The sequence below is a fragment of the Propithecus coquereli genome, unplaced genomic scaffold (assembly GCF_000956105.1).
Source record: "Propithecus coquereli isolate 6110/MARCELLA unplaced genomic scaffold, Pcoq_1.0 Scaffold31, whole genome shotgun sequence".
In the NCBI taxonomy this organism is placed as follows: Eukaryota; Metazoa; Chordata; class Mammalia; order Primates; family Indriidae; genus Propithecus; species Propithecus coquereli.
This window is the reverse complement of record NW_012148730.1, coordinates 313,167-337,460: the sequence shown is the minus strand read 5'-3', so window position 1 is coordinate 337,460 and position 24,294 is coordinate 313,167. Positions and strand designations below refer to the sequence as shown.

Below are 24,294 nucleotides of genomic sequence, written 5' to 3'. Positions count from 1 at the left end.
AATCAGTAGCATTCCTATATGCCAACAACAGTCAAACTGAGAACCAAATCAAAGACTCAATAACCTTCACAATAGCAACAAAGAAAGTAAAATACCTAGGAATATATTTAACTAAGGAAGTAAAAGACCTCTGCAGGGAGAACTAGGGAACACCGAGGAAGGAATTAGCAGAGGACGTGAAGAGGTGGAAAACCATACCATGTTCATGGGTTGGCAGAATCAACTTTGTTAAAATGTCTATACTACCCAAAGTGGTTTACAGATTCAATGTAATTCCTATTAAAATACCAACATCGTTTTTCACAGATCTAGAAAAAATAATTCTACAATTTGTATGAAACCAGAGAAGACCCCGTATAGCAAAAGCAATCTTAAGCAAAAAGAACAAATTGGGAGACATCGATTTACCAGACTTCAAGCTATACCACAAGGTCATAGTAACTAAAATAGCATAGTACTGGCACAAGAAAAGAGACATAGACCAATGAAACAGAACTGAGAACCCAGACATAAAACCATCCTCATATAGCCACCTAATCTTTGACAAAGCAGACAAAAACATACACTGGGGAAAAGAAGTGCTGGGAAAACTGGATAGCCACATGTAGAAGACTGAAAAAGGATCCACACCTTTCACCTCTCACAAAAATCAACTGATGGTGGATAGCAGACTTAAATCTAAGGTGTGAAACTATAAGAATTCTAGAAGAAAATTTTGGCAAAACTCTCGTAGACATTGGCCTAGGCAAAGAATTTATGAAGAAGGCCCCAAAGACAATCACAGCAACAACAAAAATAAATAAATGGGACCTGATCAAATTAAAAAGCTTCTGCACAGCCAAGGAAACTATCACGAGAGCAAACAGACAACCTACAGAATAAAAGAAAATATTCACATGTTATACATCTGACTAAGGGCTCATAACTAGAATCTATATAGAACTCAGGAAAATCAGCAAGAAAAAATCAAACAACCCTATCAAGAACTGGGCAAAGGACATGAACAGAAACTTTTCAAAAGAAGACAGACTAATGGCTATCAAATATATGAAAAGATGCTCAACATGTCTAATCATCAGGGAAATGCAAATCAAAACTATAATGTGATATCACTTATCCCCAGTGAGAGTGGCCTTTATCAAAAAGTCCCAAAACAATAAATGTTGGTGTGGATGCAGAGAGATAGGAATACTCATACACTGCTTGTGGGACTGCAAAGTAGTACAACCTCTGTGAAAAGCAATATGGAGATACCTCAAAGAGATACAGGTAGAACTACCATTCGATCTAGCAATCCCATTACTGGGCATCTACCCAAAGGAAAAAAAGACATTCTATAAAAAAGATATCTGCACTACAGTGTTTATAGCAGCACAATTCACAATTGCAAAGATGTGGAAACAACCCAAGTGTCCATCAATACATGAGTGGATTAATAAAATGTGGTATATGTATACCATGGAGTACTATTCAGCTTTAAGAAACAATGGTGATATAGCACCTCTTGTATACTCCTGGATAGAACTGGAACGCATTCTTTAATTTATTTTAAAATTGTTTTACAAATTTCAAAATATAAGTTTTGAACTTCTCTAGTTACATTTTTCCTAAGTATTTATTCTTTCAATACTATTACAAATGGAATTGTTTCCTTAATGTCTTTTTGTGGATTGTTCAATGGAAGTGGCATGGAAATGCAAATGATTTTCGTGTATTAATCTTGTACCCTGCAGCCTTGTTTAATTTCTTTATCACTTCTAATAGCTGCTTAGTGGATTCCTTAGGATTTTCCGTACACAAGATGAAGTCAGATGAAATTACTGTTTTAAAAATTCTTTACAAATATCAGTATAAAATTAGAATACACTTTTATAGGCCCAGTTTTTTGGGAAAGCAAAATATCCAAATACTTATTTTTCAAAATTGCCTGCAAGTTCCCATCATTTACTCTCCCACTCCTCTCAGCTCACCCTATCATTGTGCACACCCTGCACTCACTTGTGAGACCACTCGAGTTTCAGCCCAGAATGCATGGAGAAAACCTGCACCATTTTTTTCTGCTCCTGGGATATGGTGAGCAGGGAGCTGGATCTGGGTGTAGGCACTGAGATGAATAAGGCGCTCTGGATCTCCTTGGGGCTGGCATTCCTCAGAATCAGCTTATCATTCACAATGTACAGACTGGAGGAAAAAAAATAGGTCCTGAGACAACTTAAGAAATGGACAACTCTGTACCTCCAATGACTATACTACACCCACCGCCACTCAATAATCCAAAATTCCTTCCATACCCGACTGTGCCTGGCTTCCAGCTTCCTTAGCTGGTACCCTCTTCCACAGAGCCCACCTTTGGAGAGATTGTCTACAGCTTCACTATATTTATAGATTTAACCCCAATCCATTTACCTTGTACAATAGCCCAATGAATAGAACACCCTAACCCTCATTTTCAGAGGAAGACACTGAGTCACAGACAGGTCATGCCACTTGACCAATGTCATACAACGAGTGTTGGGGTCATGAAAATAATCCAGTATTCCACTACCAGAACCCACGTTCTTAACCATCAGGCTAGACTGTTCATTGGACTTACCTTTGGCTTTCCACAAACCCTGAAGACTACACCACCACATTCCCACACTACCGGCCCCTGGTGTTCCCACCCACAACACAGCACTTACGTGGCATCGCTGGCAGGGGTAGAGATGAAGATCCGGGTGAAGGCACGAAAACATCCCTGAAACCTTCCTTCCACTTCGAGAACAACAAACAACAATACACTATCAGACTTGCACGTGCTTTACGTGCTCACACAGCATTCTCCAGTCAGAGTCTTACTGATACTCATGCTGAAGCCGGACCAGAACAACTGCTCACTTGGAGTCAGGAGGGTGTGGCAGGAATGGGGAGGGCAAAAATAGGAAGAATCCACTTCCAGTGATAGGGCCCCTATCATGTGCAGGGACCTGTGAAAACCACTTCCCAAGTTCCCTTGATTCCTGTGTCACAGCAGCCCAAGAGATAGGTTATTATTAGCCCCACTTTGCAAGTGAGGGAATTGAAGGGTTAAGTGACCACTCCAAGTTTGCAGAGTAAGGACCCGGGATGAGAGCCATCAAGCTCCGCAGACTCTGTCCTTAACATCTGAACCATGTGGGGCAGACACGCATAGATCTAGGTCAGACGAGGATGGTTTGCGGGCGGAATGTGGGCCGGAGAACACGGAGGGAAGAATAGGAACAAAAGGAATGATATCAGGGAAGCTGGGAGAGTTCTGAGAGGAAGCCCGGTCAGGGCAGAGAGCAGTGTGGGACCTGGGAGGGGACTCTTCAGGCACTCACCTTCCTTGAATACCCCACTGACAGAAAAGCAGAGCATCCTTTCCTGAAAGGGAAGAGCCCAGGTGCTCAGGATCCTCCTTAACCTCCTACCTGCCTCCGGTTTTCTGGGCCTTCCCGAGGGAGGAAACGGGTGCTCACTGTTTGGAACCACACATCCACCAGGAAGGAGCTGAGGTCATGCTGAGTTTTGGGCAACACGCTGAGACAGTCCACGATGTCACGTTTTGTGTGCTTCAGCAGCAGCCTCCGCAGGACTGTGAGGGGAGAAGCAAAGATGGGGGGCTGCCACACCCTGGCCCTGGGCCCCTGTGAATGTCCCCTTCACCTCTCCTTACCCTGCCCAGTCTTCCCCATCACACACTCACAGGGGTCCTTGAGCATTTTCAGATTCCTGTTTTCTTTGAAGTACTCGCACAAGGTGCTCCTAGGAGAGCAAGAAGAACAGGAACTGCTGGTACAGCCAGTGTAGGTATTTCCAGGAGCTGACCTGTCTCTGTTGGGGAGCCACATGGCCCCGGAGCAGAGTCTGAGCTCTGATACCCACGAAGCTGGGTCCTTGGGGTTGCAGGGAATAGTCAGGGAGAAGCAGGCCTCCTCGTGGTAAGCATCCAGAAGACCCCGTCGGTCTCCATAGTCAAAGATCAAGTAATACCTGTGGGGGAGCAATGAGGGTAGGCTACCTCTGTAGTCTGGTTCCCAAATGAGATTTGAAATCTCCCATAAGCAGGCCTGTGCTTGGGTGGCCCAGCCCGTACCAGCTGTCCCTTTCCTTGTGGTCCCAGGGGTACTTACTGCTGCAGGAATTGCAGGATTAGACTCTTTAGTGTCTCAGATCCCTTATAGCTTTCCTGGAATCGAAAGATATTTTAGACTATGTAGATGATAAAAACATCCCTTTAAGCACCCCACATCTTGCTTGGTTCTTCTTCCTCACCTTGCAGGGTTTTATTAACTCAGGGACCTCAATGTCAACAATAATTGGTGGAGATAACTCTTGGCCATCCTGGAGAAGGGAAGAGGAAGTCAGCAGTGGAGACCAGGGAGGTGGCACTGCAGGACCAATGAGATGAACAGGCCCAGAGGGGAGCAAGAGTCAGAGGCCAATTGTGAAATAACTCTAGAGATTCCAGCGGGCATTTTCGATACAGGGTGCTGGAAGTCTCTACTATTATATGCCAACATCTCTCTCTCTCTCTCTCTCTCTCCCCACCTTTTTGGATATATTTTTCAGAGATAATATTCTTGCCTTTTTCAAGCATCCATGTGCTCTAAAATGGATGAGGGTGTGATGCAAACATGTAATCTAGGCAAGACTCAAAGGGCTTGAGGGCAGGTGTGGAGGTCATGTATGTCAGTAAGAGTAAGAGGAGACGATGATGACGGTAGGTACTTACCAGGCGTAACAATTTGGGGAAACAATCCCGGATGGCACTGTCCAAAACCAAAAACAAAATGAAGTGATTGACAGTTCAGGGTTGCATAATTAATCTCCATCTCTCTCTCTCTCTCTCTTTCTCCCCGCCCCCCACCTCTGGCTCTCCTCTCTCTTCTTCCTTCTGGACAGCCCCCACCTGGACTGCCCTGACTTCCTTCTCCAGTGCCACAAGAAGCAGCAAATTGAGCCAGGCTCCAGGGATTCCTTGCCCTCCCTGCTTCCCTTTTCTTCCTCCAGGTCCCCAGGGAAGGCTCCGCAGGGAGGAGGGAATGGGGTGGGAGCCCAGGGCTCTGCTACCTCACTGGGTGTCCACCATTCTGCTGGGTCTGTCTCTGGCTGACAGCAGCTCATCCCCCAGGGATGGCCCCAGATGCTGGAGCAGAAAGGCAAGCGAGTCCAGGCTCAGGAGGCAGGGAGGGGAAGGTGGGGGGATAGCAGGAAGGGGCATGAAGATCTGAGAGGGAGAGATGGGGAAGATGCAGGAGAGGAGAGGCCAAGGAGAAAGAGGAAGCAAAGCAGAAGGAAGGAAAAGATGCTCTCCCATGGCGGTGGGGGTCAGGGAGGAAGAGAGAAGGAAAGGGCTCCCCTGCGGCTGCCCTTTCCCTCACCTGCCCCTGGCTGGCCCTGGGCACTGAGGCAGGAATGGGAACCACACACCTGTTGGGAAGGCGCCTATTGGAAGCAGATGGGGCCTTTGTGACCTGGGTGAGCCCAGTCTGAGCTGGGCATAGGAAACAGAGCAGCCACGGGGGGAGAAGACCTTCCCCCAGGAGGAGTGAAGCATCAGGTTCCAGCTCAGAATGGAGTTAAGAGTCTGGGCTTCCCTCTCAAGATCACCACGTCCTTTCCTAATGGTCCGGGCCCAGCTGAGCTTGTCTGAGCTGGCGCCGTGCCCGAGGCGTCATTCCCATCTCGGGATACCCAGGGCTCCTCTGAAGGACCAGGCAGGATGGCGTGAGGTGTGGCGGGAGGGAGAGGCAGTAGCCCAAGAGGCCTGTCCTCTGTCTCCTCAACCTCCTCTGCCCTCTGCCTCCCACTCCTGCCTCGGGAAGCCCCCTGCTCACTGGCGGTGGCTCACTTCTGGTTCCTTGATGCAGGGAACCCAGGTTCCTCCCCAAGGAGGACCCAGCTCCTGCCACTGTGCCAGAGGAACGGATGTCATGACAGCAGCCACCCAGTGCCTCAGCCCTCAGCCCTCAGCATGGGGCAGGGAAGCCACCACGTCAGCCCACGACAGGTGGGCACACCTTTATGGAGCAAGGGAAGGAGGGCCACTCTCAGAAGAGGGAAGGGAAGGCCCATGTTAGCACACAGGGAGAAAGGCCTGGCTCAGCATGGGGTCCTGGGCTAGAAGTCCCTTCTCAGTCCAGGGCCCCAGCAACTGGCCCAAGGCTGAACATCCTGGTCCTGGTGAGGAGGGGAGCCCTGCTTCCTGGCACACACTCATGGAGGGCGTCCTGACTGCAGAGAGGTGGGAAACCCACCCCCAAGCAGGGCAAAAGGGGAGCAGGTCAGGGGAGGGAAGGAGACCTCTAAGCAGAGCTGAGGGACACAGACAGAGAGGAGAGGGCAGGGCCCGTGATCATCCCAGAGGACCAGGGCTGCCTTCTCCTGCAGAAGGGCACTGTCAGGGGCAGCTCAGCCTCCCAAGGGGCGAAGGGGTCCAGGAAGGATGACAGAGGTTACTACTGACCTTATGTAGGCGGAGTGGTCTGGAAAGGTGCTGCACAAGGGGTTCCCTTCTAGCCACAGCTCTTCCAGCTTTAGCCCTTTGATCTTGTCCAACTCCGACACTGACGTCAGCTGAGAAGTATGAGGGGAAAACTGGAAAGGTAGTCTCAGGGAAAGAGACGTATAGGACACTGGACTCCTCAGTCCCCTCCCTCATCCACAGGTACCTCTGCCTGCCTGTTGTCATCACCCCCATGTGCACTACCACCCACCCTCCACCCAAATTTGTCCTGGTTCCCCCATCTCACCTCATTTTTGGACAGGTTCAGGATCTTGACTTTGGGGGCCTTCTCTATAATGTCAGACAGGCCATCCAGCCGGTACAGTTTGTTGTTGCGCAAGTTCAAGGACAATAACTTTTGGGGAAGAAGAGTTAATTAGAGTGACAGTTACTCTCTAGGGCCTCGGAGACAAACCTGGCCTGAACCCAGCCTCTTCCAGCCCTCTGCCTAAGGCCTCACCTCAGGGAAATCTCTCTCAATGATCTGCAGGGTGGCAGCCATGCAGTTTCTTCGATTCAGGACTATGTCCACATCACGCCCCACCAAGTCTTCATAAAAGGAAATCAGAAGGCTGAGAGGGGTTGGCCTGGACCAGCGCCAGCACCAACCCCTCCCCAAGTTGCCATCCCTGAGTCTCCCTCCCAGGAAGACCCCTCCATCCTCACGTGCCCTAGAATCACTGCCAACAGCCATACCTGTGTCAAAGCGGAGCTTCTGGAGGTCAAGAGCTTTCTGGGAGACATCATATCGTTTGTTCATGGTCAGCTGCAGAGACAGAGGTGGAGAGTGGCTCTGAGGCTGTGCTGGTAGGGGTGATGGGGAAATTGGGGCCCGGGGCGAGAAGAGGTGAGTCCGGGAATTGGGCATACAACGTGCCGAGAGTCTGCATTACCTTTAGCTGCTCCACTTGTTCTGGCTTCAACTTATTTTGCACAGAGTAGGGTACAGCAGAAGGACTGACAAAGATAGATACCTGCAGGAAGGAGAGGCAGGGTAAGCTCCAGGACCTCTAATCCCACAGAAGATGAACAGCCCTTGGCCTGTCCTCCTGCCCTGAGACTAGGTACAGGGAATTGCCCCGGACACATACCTTTCGGTTCTGCTCATCGCAAATCTTGTAGCTGACATCCCTCAATGCGGAGGCAGTACCGGCATCCTGGACAAAGAACTGGGCCCTGTTTTTGAAGTAGTGGAACTACGGGGAGTGAAGGCCAGAGCAACAGTGTCAGAGGCCAACAGTCCCTGCTGAGCTAGGCCTCTCCCCCTCCCCTGTGCCCACCCAACTGGCTTCACCATCCTCTCTTACATCGACCGCGGTGAAGGGGACACTGCAATGGCTCTGGATTGAATTCAGGAGCCACGTCCTGTCATACTTTATCCCGTAAGGAATCTACGGGTGAAAAGAAGAAAATAGGAGAGAAGAGAGACACCACGGAATTAAGCCTGGAGAACACGCCCAGCCAGCAGTTCTCTTCCAACAATCTACCTAGCTTTAATGGGCTTCTAAAGGAGGTACTGCTGACAGGATTTCTTATTTTTGTGCCAAACATGGATTCCCTAAGCCCCTTACTCTCCATGCAGAAGCCCTCCTCCAAATAATCAACTTGAGGTGTTTAATGTGATCTTCCTTCTGGAAGGTTCCAGAATATTGTACCTAATGCAGACCTTGCCAAGACACTCACTGTGATCATGAACCAGTTCCCCATGGTTCTGCCTTGTGTGTTCTCCCCCACTTCTCTCCCTGGAGGTATTCTATGTCTCCATGTAGTGAGATGGGTTTGGTCTTCATAATGCCAATTCACTCTCCTCCTTTTGCGTTGGATGGTATAAGGAGCGCTGTGGGGATGGGGAGAGGAGGAGGGGACCATGAATGCTAAGGAAGTCTTTCATACACCCTCCCCTCATGGACACCAGGGCTACAGTTAGGATTGCTCATCCATCATTCCACTTCTATCATCCTTCACTTTTTCAGTCAGAAAAGTAAGAGAGGACCACAGAGAGCGAATGAGTTGCACTGCCCCAGGGGCTACTACGTGCAAACTAGGCTGCCTGATCACTTACTGTCTTACTTGGGGGTCCTTGTGGAAATACCTCATCTCCATGTCTCCATCACCTTCCTTGCGGTGGGAATGCGGACTCTCATATCCTCCATGTTCATAATGAAGGTTCCTTTTGCCAAAATTACCCTGGAAATAACTCCCACCTTTCCTTCTTCCTTGAGAATAGCAACCGCCATCACTGTGTTCTAAAATTAGGAATAAGAATTAAAGTTTGAAGACACATCAGTGGTACAGCTAACGAGTACTACATCTTAAGCTAACCTCATGGTAGGGCAAGCAAAGCACCAACCTGCCCCAAGGGACCAATCACACAAACCCCGAAAGCAAACTCCTCTGCCTGCCTGTCTGGACAAGAGAGCCTTATCTCATAGGTGGCACAATCACGGAAGAAATCTTGGAAGAGGAAGCAACTGTGTTGAACCTTTTTAAAAATGGAGCAGGTTTTACAAAGAACAGAGGTGTGTGCGTCCATGGGTCAGACTAGACACCAGCCACACACCAGGAAGTTGTCTCAACCTTGCCTCCTCTCAGGCTTCTCTAATCTAACAATGACTTCAATTCCTGGGAGGCAATCTCTCTCACACCTCCCACATCCAATCAGCCACCAAACCGACTCTGTGAACAATCAGCAAGCTGCACTTCCTTTGCCGGTGCAGTACAAGCTCTAATGACACGCGGGACTGATGTGACGGCTTCCTAAACTGTCGACCTGCCTCCAGTCTTGGCCCCAGCAATGCTGGTTTGAAATATCTGAGAGAGAGCTTTCTTTTTGCCCAGCTTGAAATGCTTTCAGTCCAGGAGACAAGGCCTCCTAAACTCAGCTCTTCTATAACAAGAATCTGAATGACAAACTGGAGTAACAAGCATCGACTACAATTTCCATATGTTTGGAGATTTCCCTGTTATCTTTCTACTTTTATTCTATTAGGATCAGAGAACACACTTTGTGTGACTTCAGTTCTTTTAGATTTGTTGAAGTCTGTTTGATGGCCCAGAAGATGGTCTACTTTTGTGAATGCTACAAGATGCTTGGAACGGGGAAGAAGTGTATTCTGCTATTGTTGGGTGGAGCATTCTATTTGTATCATTTAGATCCTATTATTGTATTGATTATATTATTCAGATCTTTTGGATCCTTGCTGGCTTTCTGTCTAATAATTCTATCACTTTCTGAGAGGAGGGGGTTGAAGGCCCCAGCCACAACTATGGATTTAGTTGTTTCTCCACTCAGCTCCATTGGTGTTTGCTTCCTGTACTTTGAGGCTCTGTTGCTTGGTGTGTTCCCACTTAGGATAATTATGTCTTCCTGGTGGATTGATTCTTTCATCGTTATGTAAGGCCCCTCTTTGTCTCTCATTAATTTTATTTCCTTAGACATCTAGTTTATTGGATAATGTAGCCTTGGGTATGCCTATGAAGTGTTTCAGTTATATATCACCCTGTATTCACTCTTAGGAATGGCGTGGCTGTTTGCCCCTCCCCAGCCCTGACTATCCACAAACATATCAAATTCACTATGTGGCAAGATTTGAAACATTTTTTTTTTCATCTACAGAAGTAAGATAGTCTTTATTCTCTCTCCCACAGGTAGCTTCACTAAGGATATTTTATTTTTACCATGGGCAACTGAAACAATATATCAGCAGACAGTAATTCTCCTGGGGTTTTCCTGGGGGGTTGGTGGGGTATGGGGATTAAGGCAATTAGACCGTTAGAAACCAGTGTCCTCTTGGGCTCTAACATTTAAGATTCTCTAGGTCTCTGTGTTATACATTTCATACACTAATTACTACACGTTCTCTCAGGGCACACTTACGAATAAAAATTCATTCACTGCTGATCTTTCCAGGATGTACTGATCATGGCCAGGCCTCAGATTAATACTTCTGGTGGGGTGAGGGGGTCATTACTTTCAATGTATGATCCACTGTCAGGACAGTCCTACTACTCACAACTTTTCGGACTTTCCCTGTGTGGCACTGAACGTGAAATTAAGTGAGGGTAGAGAATTTGACCTAGACATTCCACGTGCTTGGTCCCAAAAACTTGGAGGTGGCCTGGAGTGCTCTCTTTCTCTCACACTCCACATCCAACTGGTCAGGATGAATACACCTTCTCTTGACTCTACCTTTAAAATATATCCAGAGTATGGCCACTTCTCACCCCCTCCCTTGCTACCACCCTGGCCAGGTGACCAACATCGATCTTCTGGATTATGTTGCCTTCCAACTCTTCCCTCTGCTTTTACACTTGCTCCCTTACCATCTATTTTCAACACAGCAGGCAGAGTGATGTTTCAGAGCTTAAGTCACGTCTTGTCATTCCTCTGCTCAAAATCCTCCAATAGGGGTTTGGAGCCCATCAATATGTTACAAAGCCATGAGTCCATAAGATACTCAAAAACAACAACAAAAAGATCCTCACTGGTGTCATTTGGAAGACACCAGGGAACCAACTCATTTTCACAAAAGCTCATAAATGAAAGAAAAAAACAAATACCGAAGTGAGGGTTAAGGGTGCATGGTCAATGTATGGTGTACAGAAAGAGTCAGGATCATGTTTGAGAACCGACATTACTTTGGAAACCACTGAGAGGAAAGCATAAAAGGGAGCTAGCTAACAGCTACAGCTACAATCTTGGCCAAAGTCTTGCATTGAGAACCCCACAGGAGAGCCCGCATGTGATAAAAAGCCACAGAGGGGCCCAACTGACAGAGACACTGAGGACAAAACACACAGGCGCACATCCACTTACTGAACTCCTGCATCTCAGCACAATCCAGTCTCGAAGTTCTGCTGCCAGAATCAAAGGCATTAACAGGAGAATTATAAAGCCACTAGTGCTTCTCATTCAGACGGCCTGGGTCCTCCCTCAGGCTCCACCATGTCCTGACTGATCCTCCCTCACAGACATGGTAGTGAGTATCCTTTATGACATCATGTGTGCTCCTGCTGGTACTTCCTGTGTTATTTGGAATTTTGCCTACATCATTGCCATGCCACTGAGTACATGGAAACAGCATCCCTGCTGTCGTAGGGAAAGAATGGAGTGAGAAGGAAACTGACACTTGCCCAGTGGCAACCGACAGTTTGCTCAGTTGTGGGCAAGCTCACTAGGTTTCTTTTGACCTCCTCACAGAAATCCCATGAGAATTGTATCCACAGTCCCTTTTCAGATCATGACTATTAGGCTCACAGACATTAGATACATTTCCCGGGATTTTTTTAGCCAAGTATGTGGCAGAACAGGAATTGTGTCCTTGTCTGTTGGTCTGTGCTCACACCCTGAGTGCTCCTCCAGAAACTGCACTGGTTTGCTCTTAAGGGTGAGCTTTTAGGTTTCTGTGAGCAGGCCAGCAATTTCTGTGAGCAGGCCCACAATGATGTTTTGTGCTAGTCACTCCTGTTGGGGTGGGAACCAGGTGTCTTGGACCAGGTGGGAGAAATCTCTTTGGGTCATGGGGTTTGCAGATTAGAAGTCACTTTGGGCTGGCAGTGTCTGGCAGAGAATGGGGGTGGGTAATGATAATATATGTTGAAATACAGCATGTGACAAAGACTTGGGATCATCAACAAAACCACTTTGAGAATACATCCATCTCAACCATTTCTACCTAAATCTATTTACTGATTCCAGACATATTTGGGCTGCAGAACTATTTCATAACCTTCTTGTAAAACCAGCACAAACTGTGTTTTTCTTTTGCAAAATTAATATTTTTTCATCAGTATTTTTAGAAATAGAACTAAGTAACACCCTGTAGACTAATGCTAAAACTGCAGCTTTGGTGATCTCAGAGAAGGGGCTCTTTGCTAACGGTGGTCACAGAAATGAGGAGAGGCTTCCCCTGAATCCAGCAGACAGAGCTTTCTGGACATCTGGAATGTGTAGAAAGGAGGATGTTCTGGACCTGCAGGCACATCTGTGGTCACTCAGTCTTGTAACAGACAGGAAGTACCAGCTGTCTCAGAGAAAGGGGTGAGTATGTGTGTCTATGTATGCGCACCCGTGCCTAAACTCAGGCACATGTGTGCGTGGGCATATATTCACATTTTGTATTATATGCTTTTATAATTAGGTTGCAGCTTCATGTATTCCAAATCATGATGATAAATACACTGCCACACAACACCGGATCCCATTGCACATTTCTTTTCATGTGTTATGCATTACATATGGCCAAATTTTGTTTCTAGTTTTGTTTTTTTTGAGACAGAGTCTCACTCTCTTGTCTGGGATAGAGTGCTGTGGCATCAGCCTAGCTCACAGCAACCTCAAACTCCTGGGCTCGAGTGATCCTCCTGTCCCAGCCTCCCGGGTAGCTGGGACTACAGGCATGTGCCACCGCGCCAGACTAATTTTTTCTATTTTTAGTTGTTTGGTTAATTTCTTTCTATTTATAGTAGAGATAGGGTCTCGCTCTTGCTCAGGCTGGTCTCGAACTCCTGAGCTCAAGCAATCCTCCTGCCTCGGCCTCCCAGAGTGCTAGGATTACAGGTGTGAGCCACCACGCCCGGCCTGTTTCTAGTTTTGAATATGTTTTCTAGTGCTCTTTTTTCCCTTTACACCTTGGTGTTTTAATATTTGACTTGATTGTTTGAAATTAAGAAAGTAATAGAGTTATCTGTACAAAAACATAATGGAACAATACCCATGGGTTGGCCAGGATTATAGAAAATCCCCAGGGGTGGAGCCTAAAGGACCCAGTGGAGCACAGCTTGGGCTTCAGAGTGGGCCTGAGATTTTGAGTCCCTGCTATACAGTTTCCCAGGAAAAGCACATGAGTATTTTCAAACATCAGAGACATTTTCCTAAGGATACCTAATGACATTTACTCCAATGTACATTTCCACTGTCCGTGTGTGAGTTTAATTTCCTGCAATGTGCTTAACTATTCAAAAGTCATTCTTACACTTTGACCCAGACATTTCACTTTTTGAATTTGTCACACAAAATATTCTCTGTCTAAATGTATATATATAATTATATGGCTGTACATTACAGGCTCTCTGGGATAGAAGGACAATGGGAACAGAAGCTGGCTGATATTCTCAGGAGAGGGGTAGAAATGATTGTCCTTGGAATCAGGTACAGATGGAAAAGAAGGGGCATGAGTACCTGATACATAAAGAGGCCAAGGGATGGGTGTATGGATCAGAAAGAGGAGGGCAAGTATTGGGGAGAGAATGAAAGATACATCAAAAAAGCCTCTGAGGAACTGAATTCACCCTGGTGATATATTCCCCTTTGGAAATCTCCTTTCTTTCCATGTATACCTTGTCTGTTTCAGTTGAACACCAGAGAAACAGTTCCCACATAGTCTGGGAAAGGAGAGACAGTACAGGGGAACAGTGTGCAATGATGGGTATCCTGGGCAGAAGGCTGGATGGAGTCAGGGGACGAGGACTTCAGACACCACACCCATGACTTCCCACCAGACTTTGAGTCCTGTTCCACTGCTCACTTCAGCCCTAACACAGAGTTGCACATTATTGGTTATGGGCATAGGATTTGAGGTCAGATCCATCAGGATTTGAATCATGGTGCTAAATTCTATGGTCCAGGGCAAGTAACTTTGGCCTCACTGTGACTCAAGTTCTTTTTTTCCCCCCTAAATCAAGGGTAGTAATAGTTTCTACCTCATGGGGTTATTGTAAAAAATAAGTGAGTTAACATATGGAAATAAAGGGAAAGCACCTGGAGAAATGCCTTCAACCTAATAAGCACTATAAATAAGTTGGATGTTACTAGATCAAGTACTTAGTACAACATTGACGTTTAGTGAGGGATGAGTATGTATTAGTTGCATTTGTTGCTATTAGACCTCCTGTAAATGAGAAGGAAAACAGATGGGTGAATGGGAACAGGTTTCCCTGTCAGCTATTAATGTATTTTACAACATGGCAGTAGTAAAACAGGGCAGCCCTGGTGGGAAATAATCTGACATATGCATTCAGGGAACCAAAATAAAAAGCTCAGAGACTGAAATAGGTATATGGACGAATTCTGTGAGGGGCTTAATTTCCCATTCCAAATCTTTGGCGGGGGGAAAGTATTATTATTCAAGAAATCATTCTGGTTTAAGTGGTAGACTACAAAAAGAAAGGTAGAATATTCCTCGCACCACATGATACATGATATAATGTGAAAGAAAAAGTTGTCAGGATATAAAACTCTATATTACAGATTGATATCAGCATGATTGTAAACCAGAAAATTACAGGCTCTCCTTCCTCTATATAAACACTAAGTTAATGATATATGAGTCAGAATACCTCTGAGAACTCTAAAGACCAGTTGAGAAGCTACAGCTCCTAGGCCATTGTGAAACCAAAAGCAATTCCAGCAAAAGAGGTAAAATAATTTGTGATATTTGGTGCATTTGGCCATGCCCCTTGTTCTATGTGGCATAATACAGAACAAGTGTGAGGAAACCTCCCATACTGGAGAGTCTCCATTATGAAGAAAACAAAAGTGGACTGTATGTCTAATGTTTTGACTCATCTGGAGGCTGCCTGAGGGACTAGTTTCTGTCTTGGTTGACTCCAAGTGTTAAAGGGACCAGTGCCAGATTTTGGAAACTACTGAAAACAAAGGTGAGCAGCATGTTAGACCTGTAGTTCCACAGGAAGGTGCCAGGGGGATCAACAGATTACAAAATGCTTGTGAGGGCCTAGATCCTTCAGCTATGCTGATGGTTGATGGTCTTCCCCTGCACAAAGCCAGTTTACAAAGTCTGGGAGAGGTGGCTATTTTTCCAAATGCACAAATTCTAACCAACCCCCTCAAAAAAAAAAACAAACCCCAAAACCAAAGAACAACAAGAAAATACAAGGCATACAGAGAAACAAGGAAACATGGCCCAATCAAGATAACAAAATAAAACTCGGAAAGAAACTCTAAAGTAACACAGATTTATGAGTTGACTGAAAAACAATTTAAAATATCTGTCATAAAGATGCTCAATGAACTAAAAGAGAACACAGATATACAATTAAGTGAAATGACGGAAACGATGAATGAACATAATGAGAATATCAACAAAAAGTTAGAAATTATAATTTACAGAAAGAGAAATTCTGGAGTTGAAAAATACAATAACCAAAATGAAAAATTTATTAGAAGAGTTTAATAGGAGAACTGATCAGGCAGAAGAAAGAATCAGCATACATGAAGATAGGTCATTTGAAATCACTCTCAGATGAACAAAATTAAAAAATAATGAAGAACAGTGAAAAGAAGCTAAGAGACTTTGGGACATGATCAAGCAGGCAATATATGCAGTTTGGAAATTCCAGAAGGAGAATAGAGGAAAAAAGGAGCAGAAAGCTTATTTTAAGAAATACTGGCCAAAAACTTCCCAAATCTGAAAAAAGGAATAGATATACAGATTCAAGAAGTGCAAATATCTCCAACTAGGAAAATTCAAAGACCAAAGCCCATTACAATAAAACTGTATAAAGTCAAAAAGAGAATCTTAAAAGCAGCAAGAGAAAAGTGATTTGTCACATACAATGGAACTTCCATAAAACTATCGGTAGATTTCTCAGCAGAAACTTTGTAGGCCAGCAGAGAGTGGGATATATACTCAAAGCACCGAAAGAAAAAGAACTACCAACCAAGAATACTGAATTCAGAAAAACTGTACTTCAAAAATGAAGAAGAAATCAACACTTTCCCAGATAAACAAAATCTCAAAAAGTTCATTAGCACTAGACTTTCCCTAGAAGAAATGCTAAAGGAAGTCCTTCAAGTTGAAATGAAAAGATGGTAGGAACGAAGGTGTACAAAAACATAACTTTTTCTAGGAAAGGTAAATAAATGGACAAATATAGCAATTTACACTGTTTTAATTTTGTGTACAGAATTCAAATGACAAAAACATTTTAAAAACTATAAATCTATTTTAATGGGTACATAATATATAAATATGTAATTTGTCACATCAATAACAAATTGGAAGATGTGGAGCTGTAATTGGAGTATAATTTTTGTATGCAATTAAAGTTAAGTTGCTATCAATTTAAAACAGCATGCCATAACTTTAATTTTAATTTAATACGTTTTATGTAATTGCATTGGTAACCAAAAAGAAAATACCTATAGAATACACACAAGACCAAACGAGAACAGAATCAAGGAATACCACCACAAGATTCAATGAAACACAAATGAAGTCAGTAAGAGAGGAAAGGAAGCACAGAAAAGGCTACAAAACATACAGAAAACAATTAACAAAATGACAATTATCTATCAGTAATTACTTTAAGTGGAATTGGATTAAACTCCCCAATCAGAAGACATAGATAGGCTGAATGGATAAAAACAAAAAACAACAAAAACCAAGGATCCAACTATATGCTATATACAAGAAGCTCACTATAGATCTAAGGGCACACATAGACTGAAAGTCAAAGGATGGAAAAAGATTTTTCATGTAAATGTTAATCAAAATACAGTAGGAGTACCTATACTAATATCAGACAAAATAGACTTTAAATAAAAAACTGTTACAAGAGACAAAAGGACATTATAAAATGATAAATGGTAAATTCACCAAGAAGATATAATAATTATAAATATTCATACACCAAACCTCAGAGCTCCTAAATATAGGAGCAAACTTTGAAGTGAGAAACAGATAGCAACGCGATAATATTGGGAGACTTAATATCCAACTTTCAACAATGAATAGAAAACCAGATAGAATACCAATAATAAATCAGAGGACTTGCACAACACTATAGATTAGTTGGATCTAACAGATATATATTAATACTAAACACTGCACCCAATAACAGCAGAATATACAGTCTTTTCAAGTGCACATGGAATATTCTCCAAGATAGTTGACATTAGACCACAGAACAAGTCTTAACAAATTCAAGAAGACTACAATCATACAAAGTATCTTTTCTAATCACAATGTAACAGAACTAAAAATCAATAGTACAAGGAAAACTAGATATTCACAAATTTTTGGAAGTTAAACTATACATTCCAATAAATAGGTCAAAAAAGAAGTCTCAAAGGAAACTAGAAAATACATTGAGACAAATGAAAATACAACATACCAAAAATTATGGGATAAATCAAAAGCAGTACTAAGAAATAAACAGAGGTGTAAATGTGTATGTTAGAAAGAAGAAAAATATCAAATAAACAATCTGTCTTCACACTTCCAGAAACTAAAAAAAGAACAAACAAAACCCAAAACAAGCAGAAGGAAGGAATAATAAAGATAATAACAAAAATCAATGAAATAGAGAATAGAAAAACACCACAAAAAATCAATAAAAACTAGGAGTTGAAAAGATAAACAAAATTGACAAGTCCTTAGCTAGATTAACCCATAAAAAAAGAAAGAAGACTCAAATAAATAAAATCGGAAATGAAAGGGCACATTACAACCAATGTAGCAGAAATATAAAGGATTATAACAGAATATTATGGACAATTTTACACTAAAAAATTGTATAACCTAGAAGAAATGGATAAATTCTTAGAAACGCACAACCTACCAAGATCAAATCATAAAGAAATAGAAAATCTGAACACACCAATAACAAATCAGGAGATCGATTCAGTATTCAAAAACTTCCTGACAAAGAAAAGCCCAGGACCAGATGACTTCACTGGAGAATTTTACCAAACACTTAAGGAAGAATTAACACCAATCCTCCTGAAATGCTTCCAAAAAATTGAAGAGAAAGGAACACTTCCAAGCTTGTTCTATGAGGCCAGTATTACCCTGATTCCAAAGCCAGACAAAGACATTACAAGAAAAGAAAACTACAGATCAATATCCTTGATAAATATTGATGCAAAGATCCTCAACAAAATACTCACAAACTGAATTCAGCAGCACATTAAAAGGATTATAATACACAATGACCAAGTGAAATTTAGTCTTGGGATGCAAGGATGGTTCAGTATATTAAAATCAATCAATGTAATACACTACATTAATAGAATGAAATACAGAAACCCCACGATCATCACAACTGATGCAGAGAAAGCTTTGGACAAGATTCAACAATCTTTCATGATTAAAAAAAAAAAAAACCTCAACAAACTAGGAAATAGATGGAAACTACCTCAACATAATAAAGGCTATTTATGAAAAGCCCACAGCTAACATTATACTCAATGGTGAAAAAATGAAAGACATATACACATACACATACACACTCATAGACACTCACATATGTCTCCTTTCTTCTTAGTTTTCTAGTCTTTAGGGTACAGGAAAGCACTTAAGCGTGTTTATGAGTGTTGGAATAGTTGCTAAGTGAGGCAATTCACACATATTTCACAAAACCCAACTTTCTTTGCTATTGTAAATGGTATATTCACTATGAAAACAGTATTTTCTATTTTTTCAAGTATTTTGTGTATATTATTCTTTCATCAAATAAATTTATTCATTTCCATTATTAATTATAATTTTCTGTAAATTCTTTTCAGTCTTACATGAAGACAATTGTATTAACAGTTTTCTTTCGTATCTTTTTAATGTATTTATTTATATATTTGTATGCATATGTATTTATTTTGGCTTACTGCACTGCCTAGGAAACTCAGTAAGATGTTGAACAGAAATGGTTATGAGTCATCCTTTCTCTTTTTATGATTTAAAAATGGAACACTTTTAATGTTTCACTATCATGTACAGTGCTTGCTGTTTTTTAAAAAATACCCATTATCAGTTTAGACAACTGTCTTTCTACTCCAGGTAAGCTGAGAAGTACTGTTGTTTTTTCTAAGTTTAATCCTGATTGGCTGTTGAATTGTAATGCATGTCTGTTTTTTCTGGATCTTTTGTGATAATTATCCTTTTCTCCCTCCTTTATTCTGTTAATGTGTTGAATGACATTATGGATCTCCTAATATTAAACCAATATCCCAAGCTTAGCTTAAACACAATTTTGTCATGCTGTATTACCTTGTTTAGCCACTGCTGAATTTAGTCTATTATCTTGTTTATATATATATATTTTTGCATTTATATAACTAATTGAGATTGACTAGTAATTTTGCATTTTGTCAAGAATACTTTTAAGATTTTCTATTGCTTCAATATAAAAAATTTGTATTTTCCCCGGAATTTATCTATTTCATCTAAATTTTCAAATTATGAACATATCTTTTCCATAATATTATCTTATCTTTTAAATATTTGCTATAGCTGCAAGTGTGACAGCTTTTTCATTCCAAAAGTGGTTTATCGGTGCCTTATCTCTAATTTTCTTGATCCATCTTGCTGGCTATTTCTTTATTACCTTATCTTTTGAAAACACTGACATACAGCATTTTTATTCAACTCTTTCATATATCATATCAATTTAATTAAATTTGCTCTTATTTTTTATTACTTTTTCCTTGACTATACATGGAAGACATGAGATATTTTTATTAGGTATATGATAAATGAACAGTCTTTTCATCTGCCATTAGGTTTTATCTTATATTTTTTATCCTTGAATACCAGAGATATCCAAATATCCAATACATTTACTTGATAAAGACCTGTGGCTTACCAATGCTAGGGATTTAAACCAATTGCATCATGTTTATTCAATTTCTTTGTTGGAATATCAGATCATTAAGGGAAGGGAATTTCAGCACTGAAATAAAGAAATTTCTATTATAAGTATATATGAACTTCATTTAAGAGAATAACATACAATATACAAAGCAGTAGGAGTAGAAATGGCATGAACTTTGAAATCATATATATATCTATATATATCTATATCTGGATTCTGCTCTGTCACAGCCTGTGCGATTTTGGGCAAATTCTTAATATCGCTGGGCATTGATTCCTTCATGCAGTCGTCGGTGCTGCTGTTTACCCAGTGTTTCTATTCTCCCCTATTCCAGACATCTGGTAGAATTTCCCTCCCTGATTGCCTTTGTTTGAGTGGGGCTGTATATGTGACTAGCTCTGGCCAAAAGGTTGTGAGTGACATATGTTATTTCTGGGTCAGAACATTTGGTTGTTGGTTTGAGGCCCTCTAGGGCTCTCTCCCTCTCTGGCACAGTGACTGAACATTTTCTAGATGGTGGCTGCTCCATCAGTTTGGGTCTCTGAGTCATTATAACAAGAATTGCTCAGACCCCAGCATCCACCATCCAATGAAGGACCTGCAACTGCCATGGACATGTAGTAGGAATGAGAAATAAGCCAATGAGGTTTGGGAGTTGCTTATAAGTACAGCATTATCTAGCTTCTCCTGATACATATAGCTCATCTGTAAATTAAAATAACACCCTCTCATGATTTTTCTGAGTTAAATGAGATAACTTATATGATGGGGTTATCACAATGCTTGCCATATAATAGGGACTCAAAAATGGCAGCTATAATTATTAAGTAATAAGAAAACGGTATTGAGAAAGTGTGGAAAATTTGTATAAAATGATAGGTATTGCATCTGTTCATCCTGACAGGTAAATTGTATCCTGCTTTCAAGAATGAGGCACTTTATTTGTTGCTATAGATAACACTTCCTAATTACTTGTATGCACTTATTTCTTGCCATCATGATTTTAGAAACATGCTTATAAATTTGGGGTATCTATAAAGAATGAAAAATTGGAAAGAGTCAAGCAGGATAGAGATTGACTAATGAGATAAGATAAAATGATTCAAAGAGCAATAAATAACTTCTTAATGAGAAGAATAGATCATAATTATTAGTAAACATGCATTCCATTGTTCTTTGTAAACAAAAGTGCAAAGTATTTATGTGGTAGAAGATATTGAGTTTGAACAAGATTTCCCAGAATGTTTTGTGAAGGAACACTAGTACCTCAACTACTCTGTGGAAAAATATTCCATTCCCATATAAGTTGGGGAAACTACTACTACTTTTGAAATTCATGTTCCATATTAGCATATTATCTAGAAAGTTCCTACAATATAGAAATCCTTTCACATTCATTTCTGTATGTCCCACATTTATTTAATGGTAGAGCACACTTGTGTTGTTGCTGTCTCTCAGACCTAGTGTTTTCCATAACAAACCTAGAAATGCTGAGATGAGAGAAAGAAAAATAAAGTGGAGTATTTAAGCTTTAAGCTGCGTATAATAAAAAATATCACAAGTTATATTCTTTAGCCTTTTTCCAAACAATATTTAAATCCCTATAAATGTAAACATAATCTTTTATTTGCTGAATTTTACTCATTTAGTACTGTCTTCATGAATTTTGAGAAATGTATCACCTATAATTTTGCTTAATATGTTTTCTTAAATCAATTCACTATTTTTTTCCACATGAAGGGAAGCAGGGAGTTTTCAAGAAGGAGTTTAATAAGCAATAGTTAGAAAATCAGGGAGGCAGGGTTAGGGCGGGGACAGGAGGAAACAGTGCCTACTTTAACTAGTTTAGGTTATTTGGAGATGCCAAGCACAACAAGATTGTGACACCCAACTCCGTATGTACTTTGAAAAACAACCGAACTTCAAAATAAATATAAGAAACAAATTTTGAATCTTCACATGATAGCTACTGTCACACTTTTATCAATATATCTAATTCTTAAAAAAAAATCTCCTTCCCTCTGTCTCTTTACAAAATCAAGTAAGAGATGGAAATTAAGATTAGATTTGGAATTATCTATACAAGCTGACATCTCGGAAGCCTCTGGTGTCCTTAATAACAATTTTGTTGGAGGAGGGGCAGAGGATGGCGTCACCCTGCACAGACAGTGAATCAGGCAGGGCAAGAGGCAAGGACAGGGCTTTAGTGTGGATGCCGGGTAGGGGAGCGAGTACCACCCGGCTTCCAGAGCTCTGCCTCTGAGAGATGACTTAAAAGTCCGCGAACCCCTGCAACCACTCCCCTCCCACTCCCCCCTCCCCCCGCGCCACGCCCCTCTCCCCGGCTTTCACCTCAGTGCGGAGTTCCACCTCATTCTACCAAAAACAGCTCCTGCGAGTCCAGAATCACAAGAGTGTGTGCGCACACTCTTCTCTCTCTGTTTCTCTCTCTCTCTCTCACACACACACACACACAAACACACTAACACATTTTCTCCATCAGGTGTACAAAAGTTTGGCCACATTTCAGCACGTCCTCCCCCTACCTCCACCCAACTCCCTTTCGGGATCTCTATTTTGAGGTCGCTTGGCCATCCCTTAAAGCTCAATTCTCTGAGTAATCTTATACTACCAGCCAGAATTGGTGGACAGGTTGAGATCCGAGTCAGAGTCCGATCAAAGTTCGGCCTGATCCAGGGCACGGGCCACAGTTGTAGAGATCCTCTGCACTGATAGGTCTGTCTCCTCAGAAGGCCAAGTATGGCTTCAATATACGTAGTGGGCGGGGCCTGGTACGTGACTACCGAGAAGATCAAAGGACTGCAGGATTTACGTAACCCATAGCTGTGGAGCCCTACCTGATTGCTAGGTGTTTGTGTAGTGGGAGCCGCATGATTGTAAGATTCAAGTGAACACAGGGCTCCAGAGCACTCAATCTTCACATGACTGAAAGAGTTCAGCCTCACATGATCATAGAGTGGCATATAATCATAGGATTGAAGTGTACAACAGCCATAGGGTAGCCGAGGTGCTCACATGACTGTAACGGCTTTTCTTGCCACGTGATGGTAGGAGCGACGTGGCTGCCTACATGGGGATCTGCAGAGTTTGGTGGCTGACAATCTTCACATGACAGAGAAGGCTGAGCCTCACACTGTGCCCATGGTGGGAGGATGAAGGGTATACATGACCATAGCATCCACATGACCCTAAACAGTAAGTCGTTTATGTGACTTTGAAGGCTGAGACTTCCACATGCTGGTACCCAGTAAAGGCCACATGACGGAAGAATCAGAGACTTCAGGAGTCCACCATGCTCTACTAACTGGAAGAGCTGGACCCATCACATGACCAGAGTGGCACCATAACTAGAGCTACCACTTGACCTCAGGGTTTATGAACCCATGTTGTTGACATGACCTGTAGGTATCATAATTGTAGTGTCCACATGATGTCAGCATTCACCCAGCCGGTAGCCTTGGAAACCCACAATGCTCCAGTGCCCAACAGGGCTGGGTCGGCTTGGGTCAGCTTCCTGACAGTAGGTTCTAATGACAGTAGGATTCTCCTGATCTGCACGTTACAGGAGACCATTGTGTTCATGAGACCTGGAGATCTGAGATTGCCAATGTTACTGAGATGGTGGTGCCTCCAGGTGATCTTCCATGGCACACAAACTTGGGCTTTAGCTACCCGCACCTCTCTTTAGTGTGTTAATTTTATGTGATTTTTTTCTAATAACACATGAATTTTGATACATAAAATTAACATATAACAATGAGTACATCCTCCTCAATCCATAATTGTTGCCATACTGTAGGGACTACTTCAAGAAGTGGGCACAGGTAAATGATGTGGACAATTTCATGTGAGTCTAAAGGAAATTAAAGCAAACCTAATAAGTGAGTTTTAGTTTTTAATTTAAAAAATTGTGTGCAGTTATTACTATGTGCCAGGCACTTTAAAAGGTTAACTCATTTAGTAATGACAACTCTGTGGAGTAAGTTTTCCAATACAGAAACAATTTAAAATTTTTAAAAAATTGTGTAAAGGCACTACAACATGTGTGGAAGGTGGAGGTGGATATAGCAGGGGTGGGAAGTTGAAGTAAATCCTAGAAAAAATGTACTCATATCGCTTTGAGGTATCTCCATATTGCTTTCCACAGAGGTTGT

The 24,294-nt window shown here is 42.3% G+C and overlaps 1 protein-coding gene across 1 annotated transcript in view; it reads right to left on the bottom strand.

The window, feature by feature from the left end:
• The window catches only part of NXF5 (nuclear RNA export factor 5), a 15,655-nt gene extending 6,933 nt beyond the window's left edge, over nucleotides 1–8,722 (bottom strand). Inside the window, exons 1-18 of the mRNA XM_012650025.1 lie at nucleotides 8,571–8,722; nucleotides 8,192–8,345; nucleotides 7,816–7,899; nucleotides 7,600–7,704; nucleotides 7,402–7,482; nucleotides 7,205–7,274; nucleotides 6,969–7,057; nucleotides 6,756–6,863; nucleotides 6,470–6,579; nucleotides 4,736–4,772; nucleotides 4,276–4,344; nucleotides 4,134–4,189; nucleotides 3,886–3,993; nucleotides 3,707–3,765; nucleotides 3,480–3,595; nucleotides 3,342–3,384; nucleotides 2,682–2,754; nucleotides 1,999–2,181 (exon numbers count right to left, since the gene is read on the bottom strand). Coding sequence (XP_012505479.1) covers nucleotides 1,999–2,181; nucleotides 2,682–2,754; nucleotides 3,342–3,384; nucleotides 3,480–3,595; nucleotides 3,707–3,765; nucleotides 3,886–3,993; nucleotides 4,134–4,189; nucleotides 4,276–4,344; nucleotides 4,736–4,772; nucleotides 6,470–6,579; nucleotides 6,756–6,863; nucleotides 6,969–7,057; nucleotides 7,205–7,274; nucleotides 7,402–7,482; nucleotides 7,600–7,704; nucleotides 7,816–7,899; nucleotides 8,192–8,345; nucleotides 8,571–8,611 — 1,586 coding nt within the window. The 5' untranslated portion in view covers nucleotides 8,612–8,722. The remainder of the gene's footprint in view (nucleotides 1–1,998; nucleotides 2,182–2,681; nucleotides 2,755–3,341; nucleotides 3,385–3,479; nucleotides 3,596–3,706; nucleotides 3,766–3,885; nucleotides 3,994–4,133; nucleotides 4,190–4,275; nucleotides 4,345–4,735; nucleotides 4,773–6,469; nucleotides 6,580–6,755; nucleotides 6,864–6,968; nucleotides 7,058–7,204; nucleotides 7,275–7,401; nucleotides 7,483–7,599; nucleotides 7,705–7,815; nucleotides 7,900–8,191; nucleotides 8,346–8,570) is intronic.
• Between the last annotated feature and the right edge of the window lie 15,572 nt (nucleotides 8,723–24,294).